The 12,309-nt window shown below is 38.3% G+C and overlaps 1 protein-coding gene across 1 annotated transcript in view; it reads right to left on the reverse strand.

Annotated features, from left to right (window-relative positions):
* Positions 1-4,498: 4,498 nt before the first annotated feature.
* The window catches only part of LOC126484315 (vacuolar fusion protein MON1 homolog A), a 110,018-nt gene continuing 102,207 nt past the window's right edge, over positions 4,499-12,309 (reverse strand). The window contains exon 8 of the mRNA XM_050107752.1: positions 4,499-5,500. Coding sequence (XP_049963709.1) covers positions 5,360-5,500 — 141 coding nt within the window. The 3' untranslated portion in view covers positions 4,499-5,359. The remainder of the gene's footprint in view (positions 5,501-12,309) is intronic.

Raw genomic sequence — 12,309 nt, forward strand, 5'->3', positions numbered from 1 at the left:
ATATGTTTGTGAGTTTGTGCTGGCTTGGAGACATGATGGGAGAAGCGCTCTAGACAAACACAGCACTCATTACTACGGTAGCCAACTACAGAAGTCAATGGAGAGACTGTATGGAAGTGGGGAAGGAGCATCGGGTGGCAGAGGACAATGGGGAATGCTGGACGGGAAGGCGCGATGGACGATCACAGGAAATACTTGGAGAGTGGTGAGCAGTTTGCGCGTGGTTGCGGGAGATAAAAATATTTCGTAGTGCCGACTTGTGCACTTGTGAGATTTCTGTGGCTTCTGCAGTGAAGACATAGTATGCATTTAGAAGTGAATATCTCGCGAGCTATGTTGTTGTTCATAATGAATTATGTGAAGTAGGAATCTATTGATTCCCTGTTACTCAACTTATATTTTATTTAATTGGTGGATCATCGACACCAATAAGTGTTTTGCAGTAATAAACGGCATCCTTAAAGTTACTTCTGCTATTGTACTCACCATTTAATGTTGTTAAAAATAGTAACTGCAGATTTTATTTAGTTGCAATCTTTCATTTATAAATTTCTATGTTACATTAAAAATTCACAATTGCCAAGTGACAGGAACCTTCGACCATTCGATTCATGTGTATATTCATATTGTATACTGTATACCCAGCAGTATTTGGCTTGTAATGCAGCAACTACGTATCCCAGCCCCTAGACAATGAAACCAGTCAAAACTTTTAATATTTCAATTCTGAGTGAGGGTACATAGTTGAGGATCATAGTTTTTATTTGAAAGCCCACAATGCAAGTGTGGCCTGCACCGTACAGTCAGGGTGTTGACGTCATTGTGGAGTTTACCTGTATCAGGGTGCGATGGAGAAAATCGTCTAGGATATTTAGCAGAGGTGAGGTTGGAATGAGCAGAGAAGGTTTTTGGCTTCTTAAGAAGTGAATAGGGTGCAAACACTGCCAGATACAATGTAAGAATACTTTACTTCTCAGTAATTCAACCTTTCTCAGAGTGATATCTTACAATGGGGTTTTACACAAACGATTACACTACCTCCCTATATCTTAGTCCTTTCCGGTAACTCTCGGTTCCTGTTCACTGTTGGAAATGAGTGCTCTGCTTGTAACTCATTCTGATGATACACAATGAAATACTTGAATTGCAATAGGAGATGAGAGCGAGGCAGCGCTCATGCATTCCTATATTCTGACACCCACAACAATACTTATTATCTTTCGTTGCAATTTACATAACAAGGCACCTTACTCACACAAGAAGAAAAGTGTCCCTCTGTATGTTCTGAAAACACATAGAAATACAACTATTCATTAATACTTCTAGAGACATGCTGTACAGAGCTTGTTCTTTACTAACAGGAAGAAAATCCAAGGTAACAATTGTGGCTGGATACTTCTTGGTAAATCAGTTGCCTCCCTTGTATGTGTACAGTCTTCTCGTAGTTTACTGCAGCATTTCTGAACTGTCACTCTATAGTGACAGCTCTCAACAAGTCTGATGACCCCTGGTACTGACCAGCTGCGATTTCAACTGTCGAGACTGCCTCCAACTGCCTTTTATACATTTCTTTTTCAGGGTCTCTAACAGTGCTGCTTTCTCCAGCTGTTACTGGAGGTCGTTTAAATGGCATAAATCTTTCCAGAAGTTACTCAAACCACCTCAAATGGTTGGAAACACCCAACTTGGGCTCTTACTTCCGTGTTTTGGCTGCTGTTACATACAGGTCTGTTATTCCAGGGTCGCCTGGCCCAGGCTAGACCACACTACTATCTTTCTGGGTGTGATAACAGCTATGTTTGCACCACTACTCGGCCATGCTCATTGTGACTTTCCAGCACTATCCTTGAGTGTGGTGTTTAAAACTGAGTACTTTAAGATGTTTCCTTTCTTTTCATAGTGCCTGCAGATATTTCTCACATCAATAAAATTTGACAGTGATGACAACTCTTCCAATAAAAACTTTGTCTCTCATGTTAATAAACCTTGACAGTCACAGCAGCACTGTTACAGTGTGCAAAGAAAATTGTCAAACAACAATGCCAGACAAGATTTCATTGTTGTAAATACAGAGTTTTGTTTCATGTTCGCTTTCCCTTTATGATTGTATCAGGAAAACCTCAGACTATCATTTAGAACAAACATAAAAAAAAATAGAAATATGCACAGACAAGGAAAGTTGAAATTTTGGCATTAAATATGGAGAACCAATCTTCTCTTCTTTATTTCAATGACAAAATTTTCCAACAATATGGTTCTCTTCCTACTACCATCTAGACCAAAATCCTACAGAACACATCTGGAATTTTGCAAACAATAAGATCCACAGTCTTAATACGTCAGGCATTTCGCTTGCTAACCAGAAAAAATAACAGCTGATACTTTCACTTGGATAAATGTTGTGTGTCACCCAGGATGGTGCAAGTCTTTTGACATAAAGCTATGTCAGCAACTTCTGAGTCAATGTGTCAATTTCGATGCTTTTATTTTCAAGCATATTTCCAGTTGCCTCACAAAACTGAGTGGTACTGCTTCCAGACCTTGCACCAGAGAACAATTTGAGGTGGTCACTGGAAATCAAACCAGGGACCTCGGTGTTTCTAGGCAATAATGCTAGTCACCAGACCCCACTGTCAATTTGATTATGCAGCTGTGAAATTAGCTTTTGCTCTTGTGACATTATAAAACTAGAAAAGTCAAGTATTATTCCTAAAAAGTGCATGATAAGCACTAGAGGAGAGATATTTTAACCAGCAAGGAAACTGAAAATATGATACAATCAGCTGGCAGAGATTTGAACATAGGATCGACATTATCATCCTCTATTTAAAACAGCAGAAGATGTCTCTACAGACAGAGCTGTGGAAAATAGTGACATCACCAGGAAAGGCAGTTTTACAAATACTGTCAGTTAATTATTGTCAACAGCCAAGGTTTATGTTCTTGTTCTAAATGGGCACTTCACTAAGTGGTGTGTAGCATTTAAGAACACTCCACTTTTGAGAGTACCAGAGTGTGCACTGTTATCATTTCCCCTCCTGGCTTGTCAAGTGTAAGCACAACAGTGCTCCACCATTGCCAAGTAATCTATTTGTTTTGCTGGGTGATACCTGTGTACTGCAAGTACCCACAAGCTGTAAATGCTTTAATTAACACACATACATACAAAAATCAACACTTACATTAAGCTACTTTCTTAAATAAATCAACATAACGGTGCAGTGTACCTCTGAAGCAAGTGATGTTTACAAGAATCACAGTCTGTCCTAACCTAAAACCTTCTTATTCAAAGTCACCATTTATTAATTTCAGATGGTGGTTCTCACTCTAGAGAAGCAATGGACAACTCTCACAGAATTTGGTGTTAAAACAAAATCAGCAAACAGAATTCATAAAACACTAATAAATACTGTTCCTACAGTGAAATTCTGGAGAGAAAATTTTTCCCATTCAATAAAAGTCTTGGATAATGGATTGTCATCAAAGAAACAGTATTGTGCAACTGACAGTATCAATAATCCACACGAGTGCAGAAGTGGTTGCAGCAATAGTATACTGTTATTTCTTGTTATGTTTCTCTCAGTGTTGAGTAGCAGTTCTTCACTCAAGGGTTCAGCTGGTGGGAAAACAGACAGCATTTTCAAGATGAGCTTTTTATCGAGAAGGAAACTACTGCTCACTTGAAAGTAGCCAATGAAATTTTAGATTTATTTCTTAGAGTGATTCACAACTGCCAATCAATGCATCAATTATTGATTCTCTGCAAGTCTTCCCTTATTCTGCTACCAAACTCTGGTGTTGCATTTTCCCTATAGATAATAGCATCATATGTGAACAGTCATATGGAGCTTCCGACACTAGTAACATAGTATTTATTTATTTTTAGTTATGCAGCATTTAGACATTTTTGTTTACCTTATTTGACTTATGAGATGTTCTTCAGAATCAGTGCAAAGAACTGAAAATTTGTCACTCCCATAGTAACAGCAGGTACAGTAAGAGAAGTATGCCAACTGAACATAATCCAGAAAATCAGAAAGGTCTGTTACATGGCATGACAGATAACCTTCACTGTTTAACTATGTTATGAAAGTATGACAAATGTCTGTAATTCATAACTTCATAGCCACAAAAATAGTACAATTTTTATGAAGAAAATCAACAAAGATTTAAGTATGCTGTCTAACTTTTATGGATGACCTGGCAATAACTTACAAGCTATTCTAGGAATCTTCATTGATAAAAAGTTGAAGATCTTTTTCAAAAGAAAAAAGCAGCAAAATACATGCTAACAAAAGTAGATAAAGTAAGTTAAGTAAAAAAGTTGAAATGCCATGGAGAATTCGGTAATTAGAGACATTCCTAAAATTTCTCTATGTATTTCTAGCCACACGTGCCTACCCCTTATGTAAACCACACATTTTACGATGAGTGGTCCCCTATATTAGTATTATTATTGTTGCTGTTGTTATTGTTGCTCTTGTTGTGAATGCACACATATTTTGTACTGGAATGTTTTATTACAATGAACAATATACACTGAGGCTACATAGTAGCCAAGGTCTATAACAGTATCTGAGAAGTTGCAAAAGGAAGTGATCATACACACTTAAAAGTTCTCCACCACTCAGATACTGTAATTTATAACAACTCTTACAAAAAAGAGAACAGTTTTTCATCATGTACATAAGTATTCTCCTCATTACAGCATTCCACAGCATATATAACAAAACAGACTGAATTACGATTATGATCAATCATATACGTACACAAATAAGCAATATATGTCACAGTATCCCTGAATGAACGATATTATAAAGGAGATTCAAACATCTTTCTCTCTTCTTTCTTTCTCATTCAAAAAGCAGAAACACCTGACTATGTTTGCTACTGCATTATGCAAGAATTCTGGATTTTGTGAACTGGAGATAATCGTTTTTTCTGCAAATCAATTCGCTTTGTATTTAGCATTTCTTGTGTAACTTTTGATGAAACTATGCTATTTCCAAAAAGGCACCAACAATCATCACCTCATTCAAAAGAGAATGTCTAATTTACCTATATTAATACAGTTTATACTGTTTTCAAGTGGACTATTTAGCTTGTTACGTTTGGTCTGTTTTGCGTTCTTGAATGTCTCGTATAATTTAACAGAGAAGAGATGACACATGATCCAAAGACATCAATACCAACAAAATCTTTACAATTCTGTTATTGCTGTAAAGCTGAAGGAAAGGCCAGAATTGTAGGAATAATTCAATTTTTTGGACGGGGTAACATAACTGGCTTTAGAAACAGTCTATTTTTAAGGTAGCAGCATTCAAACTCACAGCTTCATAAGTAATACGCAAATACTTAATTAAAAGGTTGGTGCATTTAATATAAACAGACGTTCCTCTTCTTTCTTAATCCAACGCAGAAGTTTATTGACTGCATTAATTGCACTGAGCTTTGTAACCAATGGTTCAAATGTTATATAGAGCTCGAACCCTGTAGTAACCTGAAAAATGAAAAGATAAAGTCAATATAATTACTACAAAGGCCAGCCTAAAGGATTAATTTCGGTAAATCAAAAACTATACTTTACAGATTAAATTATGATGATAAAACTGTGGGTTAGACTGGTATCTGAACACAGATCCACAACTCTCTCTCAGAAGCATGCTACAATTAACATCACACTCACTAAAACACTATCGACCAACTCAGAGCATGGGCTCTGCCTCTTTCCTTCCAAACTCTGCTTAGTGGAAAGATATTTTCTCAGAAATAACCATGAGGCTTTGGATATGCCATTGCAATATTTGGAAGCAAATGGGAAGAGTCCAAGGCAAGCTGAGGTTTTGAGTTAGTCCACGAGGCATTATGAAGTAATTAATCCCATGAAAGGTAGGGATCTAGTTTCAAAAACACAGCCAGCATAAAGTTTTAATTTTTCACATGTCAGATACGCAACACACACTCTGCAGAAAGTGAAAGCTCTTCCCTAAGTGTATTCTAAACTATATCACATGGAAACCATTGGAAAATATAGCACAGATATCACTCTTTCTTTTGTGATAATGTAACAGGATGAATGACCAAAGATTTCCAAGTTGTACCAGTAAAGGCAACATTTGTGTTCTGTATCAAATAAGCCTTCCCATCCTCTGTAACAACATGAATTCAGCTGCTTACTAGACTCATATAATAACCTAACTAACTCATTACCAATGTTAATTCTGAAACTTGCAGTGAAAGATGTTTCAACAAGCCTGACCTCATTACTCTCTCAGATAGAGAGAGATAGAGAGAGAGAAAGAGAAAGAGAGAGAGAGAGAGAGAGAGAGAGAGAGAGAGAGAGAGAGAATCATGTCAGGAACCCATCACAGTATGAGAAAGTAGATATTAAGACAAGGTACCACAACCCACGAAGCAATTCAATCTAACTCTAAAGGTCTGTGTTGAGCCATATCAAGAACCGTAGTCACAGTTGAGCTCACCTAAACAAATAGCATCCGCTCCCAATAACACTCAACACACAACAGCTGGTGATTTACCCTATCTTAGCATGCAAGAAAGTAAATAACTTTATACAAATTTTAAGCAAGCTGTCTTGGACTGAATATTTTTTCTACTAAAAAAGTTTCATGTTTTACAGCTGTTGAAGAGGAGATAATTACAGAAAAATTTATAAAAACATACTGAGATGTGTGCTGGGAAGATGCATCCTCTGACATGTACTACTCATGTGTAAACTGAAAAAAAAAAAAAAAAAATTTTTAATGATGACACGAAATGTGGTTTTGATGACTTGGAAAAACAGTTGCTGCAACTAGAAATAGCCAATGTAAGGGCCCTTTGGGGGAAATCGTTTACCTGATATGGCCAAGAGCAGTTCTCTGTTAGCAGGCAGTTCATGTAAGTTAAAAATTTTCATAGATGAACAATGGAACTGAAACACTGTTGGACTTGGGCACATTCTGCTAGTGTGTAGCACTTGAAAAATTTTCAACAGTAGCTGGACTTTGAATCATTCAAGGTTGGGGGACTTTGAATTTAGGCAGACAGTGCTGAGATTTGAAATTAGATAAGTTCAGGCTTTAATTACTTGTTGTGAAGTGGGAGTGTGATAGAGAATTGAACATTGGGCATTAATTAACAGCCATCCAGAACACATGTCTCTCACAATGTGCTGTTATGTGTTGGAAGTACGATAAATTCAATTAATTCTGCTAAACTTTTAATTCTGAGACAATCCTTGGCAGTTTAGTTGACATACATCATTGTTCCAAGATCTGATGAACTTATTAATTTTTTTGGTAAGCATAAAGTATAAGTGAACACTACTTCTGCAGGAGCCATAGACATCCATAAAAATTTAAGCCCTCAGTAGGAGCAGCTAGATGGCAATTTACATCCCTTATAAAGCTCACTTTTATGATTTATGTAGGTACTTTGCATTTACTTGCAAATCTGTTCAGCCCACAAACAAGTCTATATCTTTCACAGTCAAAATGTGATATCTTAATGGTTTTAAATATTTCATTATAAGATAATTACTTATTTGCTCTGAAAATTATGGTAGTGAATAAACGAAAGATTCCTGGATGTTTAGTTCTTCTATTAGATTCTACAGAGTTTGGTCCTTTCTAAAAATTTTGTGTAAGGTTCTTCACAGTCATATTCTATTAAACTTAAAACACAACTGACACCTTTGCCAATGACCCTAGCAACACAGTTATCTTATTTATCTCCTACGAGACATTACCTACAAACAAATCCGGGGTACGGCTATGGGCACCTGCATGGCACCATCCTACGCCAACCTCTTCATGGGCTATCTAAAGGAATCCTTCCTAAACACCCAGAATCCTAAACCCCTCACGTGGTTCAGATTCATTTTGACACATTTGCTTTGTGGATCGAAGGTGAGGACACTCTATCCACATTCCTCCAGAACCTCAACAACTTCTCCCCCATTTGCTTCAGCTGGTCCTACTCAACAAAACAAGCCACCTTCCTAGATGTTGACCTCCACCTCAGAGATGGCTACATCAGTACCTCCATCCATATCAAACCTACTAACTTCCACTTCGACAGCTGCCACAAATTCCATACCAAGAAGTCCCTTCCATACAGCCTAGCCATCCGTGGTCATCAAATCTGCAGTGACGAGCAGTCCCTCTCGGAACATACCAAGGGTCTCACTGAAGCCTTCACTGGCCGCAATTATCCTCCCAATCTTGTACAAAAACAAATCTGCCATGCCTTATCTTTCCAGTCCCCCACCATCTTATCCACATTCCTCCAGAACCTCAACAACTTCCCCATTTGCTTCACCTGGTCGTACTAAAAAAAAACAAGCCACCTTCCTAGATGTTGGCCTCCACCTCACAGATGGCTACATCAGTACCTCCATCCATATAAAACCTACTGACCTCCACTTCGACAGATGCCACCCATTCCATACCAAGACGTCCCTTCCATACAGCCTAGTTATCTGGATCTCCCAAAGTCCCACAGTCCAGCCACAAACGAGCATTCCCCTCGTAACTTAGTACCACCCAGGACTGGAGCAAACTGAATTACATTCTCTGCCAGGGTTTTGATTACCTCTTATCATGCCCTGAGATGAGAAGTGTCCTGCCCACTATCCTTCCCACTCCTCCAACAGCGGTATTCCGCCATCCACCGAACCTACACAATATACTCGTCCATCCTTACACAACCTCTGCTCCCAATCCCTTACCTCATGGCTCATACCCCTGTAATAGACCCAGATGCAAGACCTGTCCCATACATCCTCCTATCACCACTTACTCCAGTCCAGTCACTAACATCACCCAGATTCCATCAAAGGCTGGGCTACCTGTGAAACCAGTCATGTGATTTAAAAGCTAAGCTGCAACCACTGTGTTGCATTTTGTGTAGGCATGACAACCAACAAGCTCTCTGTCCACATGAATGGCCACCGACAAACTGTGGCCAAGAAACAAGTGGACCGCCCTGTTGCTGAACACTCTGCCAAACATGATATCCTTCATTTCAATGACTGCTTCACAGCCTGTGCCATATGGATCCTTCCCAACAACACTAGCTTTTCTGAACTGCACAGGTGGGAACTTTCCCTGCAATACATCTTACATTCCCATAACTCTCCTGGCCTCAACCTTCGTTAGTCACTGTCCTCGCCCATCCAGCCCCCTCCCTGTTCACGTTCCAGCACTACACAGTGATCATTTCACCACCACACCCAGTCCTTTTATTTCTCTCATTTTCTGCTACTTCCTCCCTCCCTTCCCCACCTCTCCCCTGCCCTCTGTCTAAGCTGCAGCACTTCACTGTCTTCCACCCCCACCATACTATTCCTCCCCCACCCCGCCCCAGCCTCCTCCTTACCTCCACCCAATTGCCATTCCCATCATGCACTGATGTTGCTCACAGTGTGTTTTCAGTTGTCTGGGACTGCAGAGTCGTGCGTGTGTGTGTGTGTGTGTGTGTGTGTGTGTGTGTGTGTGTGTGTGTGTGTGTTTTGCTGACAAAGACGTTAATGGCCGAATGCTATAATTGTGTGAATCTTTTTGTTGTGCTTAACGCAACTCAGCATCTCCGCTATATGGTGAGTAGCAGCTTTCTTTCTCTAATACTGTTACTATCTCCTATGAGATTATATCGGTTTATGAGGTGATATGGGTACTCCACTTTTAAAAAAAAAAAAAGTCCTGCGTAAAATCTCACTGAACACTGTCAAAAGCTTTTTCGAAGTCTATAAATGATAAATGTGTTTCCTAGTCTAATTCTCTTCTTTTTTCAATTTGAATACAGCATATGTCCTTTCCCAAAACCAGTCCCTGCCTTTTTAGACTAAAATATTGCAATACAATTTTAGTCAATAATTTAAAATACCTCTGTAATTACTAGCCTCTGATACAGGGGTTGGACAAAAATATGGAAACATCACAAGAAATGCACACTTGAACATAAATGCAGATGGTGGTTAAGGCTACAAGTTGTATTTGACCTCAAATGGCACCTGTTCAATGTTGTCAATATGTTGCAAGTGTCGGTTGTGGTCAGAACAGTGTTCTGTGTAGTTGTGAGTGTACATTATGTCAGAGCTAAGAGAATTCAAATGTGGGCAAATTGCTGGTGCTTGTATGGTGGGTGCTTCCACAACCAACGTGACTGAAGTGTTTGATGTTTCAAGAATCACTGTATCGAAGATTTACACCACATACAGGGAAAATGGAAAAACTTCACCCACTAAGTTACAACACAGATAAAAATGTGTGTTGAGTGAGCATGACGGATTGTCATTGAAAAAGATTGTGACGAAAAAAAAAGAGGACAGAGCAGCTGCAAAAGTCACTGGAGATCTGAATGTCACATTCACGAATCTTTTTAGTGGCAAAACATGATGAAGGGAGTTCCGAAAGCAGGAAATTGCAGGACGAGCTGGAATTCCAAAATCACTCATCAGTGATGCGAATGCCTGTAACAAGGAAAACATGGAGCCAGAGTCATAAAAAATGGATCATGAAGCAATGAAAGAAAGACATTTGGTCGAATGAGTTTTATCACACACTTCTCAACTTCTGGCTGAGTTTACATCCAAAGAGTGAAACCTGGTGAGGGTTCAGTGACGATCTGTGCAGCCATACAGTTGTTTTCCATTGGCCCCAAAGTATAACTGTAGGCTTGGTACTCAAGATGCTGATTTCAATGAAATTTTGTTTTTGCTAAGGTACTGTGTAACATTAACATAAGTCAAACGTTAATTTCATTTGTGGAAGGATTTTGTTTTTATGCCTTTTTAAAGTAATTATAATCTGTATGATTTATTAAAATTGTATAACTGGTGTTTGTGAAGTTAAAAAGCTGTTTGTGTCAAATGATCTATCACCAATGGAAGTTCATAACAAAGTTGGTAAGCATTTATATGGATTCTGCTCCTTTTTTTAAGTAATTAAAAAAATGGATGACTGTATTCAAATGTGCCCATACTTCTATTGAAGATATCTTATGTGGAAGATGATGTAAAAACTGCAGTCACAACTAACAACATCCACAATTTGCACAATATGGTACTGAATGACACTGATTAAAAGTGTACAGAGCTTATGCCCTAAATATGCCAGAAGAAAGAATATGGTGATTTACCGTTAAGAATCAACTATGAGAAATCTCTGTGCAAAATAGGCACTATGTTTGTTGAATGCAAACCATAAGAAAATGGGGAAGCAAATCTTGCAGTAAAGGTTTTAACATATTAAGAGGAATCCAACAGATTTTGTGTGTCAGTTTGTTACTGTGGATGTAATTTGAGTTTACCACTTCACTTCAGAAACAATGTAGCCCAATGGAAAAGATGTGAAATCATCTTTCATCTGGATCTACACTCCGCAAACTACCTTGGCGTTTGTGGCAGAGGGTACGTCATGTAGCAGTCTTTCTTACTCCTTTCTTGTTCCAATAACTCTCTTTAAGAATGCAAAATGCATGATTAACAAAAACTTTTGACTCCAGCTACCAGAATCTTTACGTCTGAAGTTCACTGAGAAAATACCATGCTTCTATGGCCTTTATCAGTATGGAAAGTTTGGAAGGTGATACAATTTGTAAACAAAAATACAATTAAGAAAAAAAGTAATCTGTGCAGACTGTCCAGTTTACACAAGTGAAGCAGTAGAAAACTGTTGAAAGATGGCACCAGTCAGTCTAGTGGGTGTAAATAGTTCCAATAAAAGTGAAGTGAAAAGTGGTGATAATTGCAATTTATGTAACAAAAAAAGTCAGGAAAAGTATCTACTGCAAATATTGTAAATGGTGGTTTCACAAAAACTGTTGCAAAATAAACATAACATTAATAATTGTGGACTACTAGTAGCCATGTGATGTGCGTGTTACAGAAACATGTGAAAAGTAGTATATGAACATTATCAGAGCCAAGGATTCAATAATTGAAATGTTGCAAGGTGATATTGAAGCGCTACAAATAAAGTGTGCTGCTTTAGAACACAAATGCAAAATCCTGGGGAGCAGCAATAATCTAAAAGTGAATGAAAACAAATGTACTGTAACTGTTATATCACGTGAACCTAAGAAATGCGCAGCAGCTGAAAAAATAGGACATGACAATTCAGGTAAAAGTAGTGTAAGAATAGCAGATGAGCACCAATGTTCTATAAATATTCATCCCCCCCCCCCCCCCAAAAAAAAAAGCTTGTGTCTGACAATGCTGAAGACAGCTCTGCAGTGTTAAAAATCACAAAAACAAACACAAAATCTCCAAAGAGCAATTCTTCAGCCACAAAAAAATGAATACAT

Source organism: Schistocerca serialis, chromosome 6 (assembly GCF_023864345.2).
Source record: "Schistocerca serialis cubense isolate TAMUIC-IGC-003099 chromosome 6, iqSchSeri2.2, whole genome shotgun sequence".
NCBI classification, from domain to species: Eukaryota; Metazoa; Arthropoda; class Insecta; order Orthoptera; family Acrididae; genus Schistocerca; species Schistocerca serialis.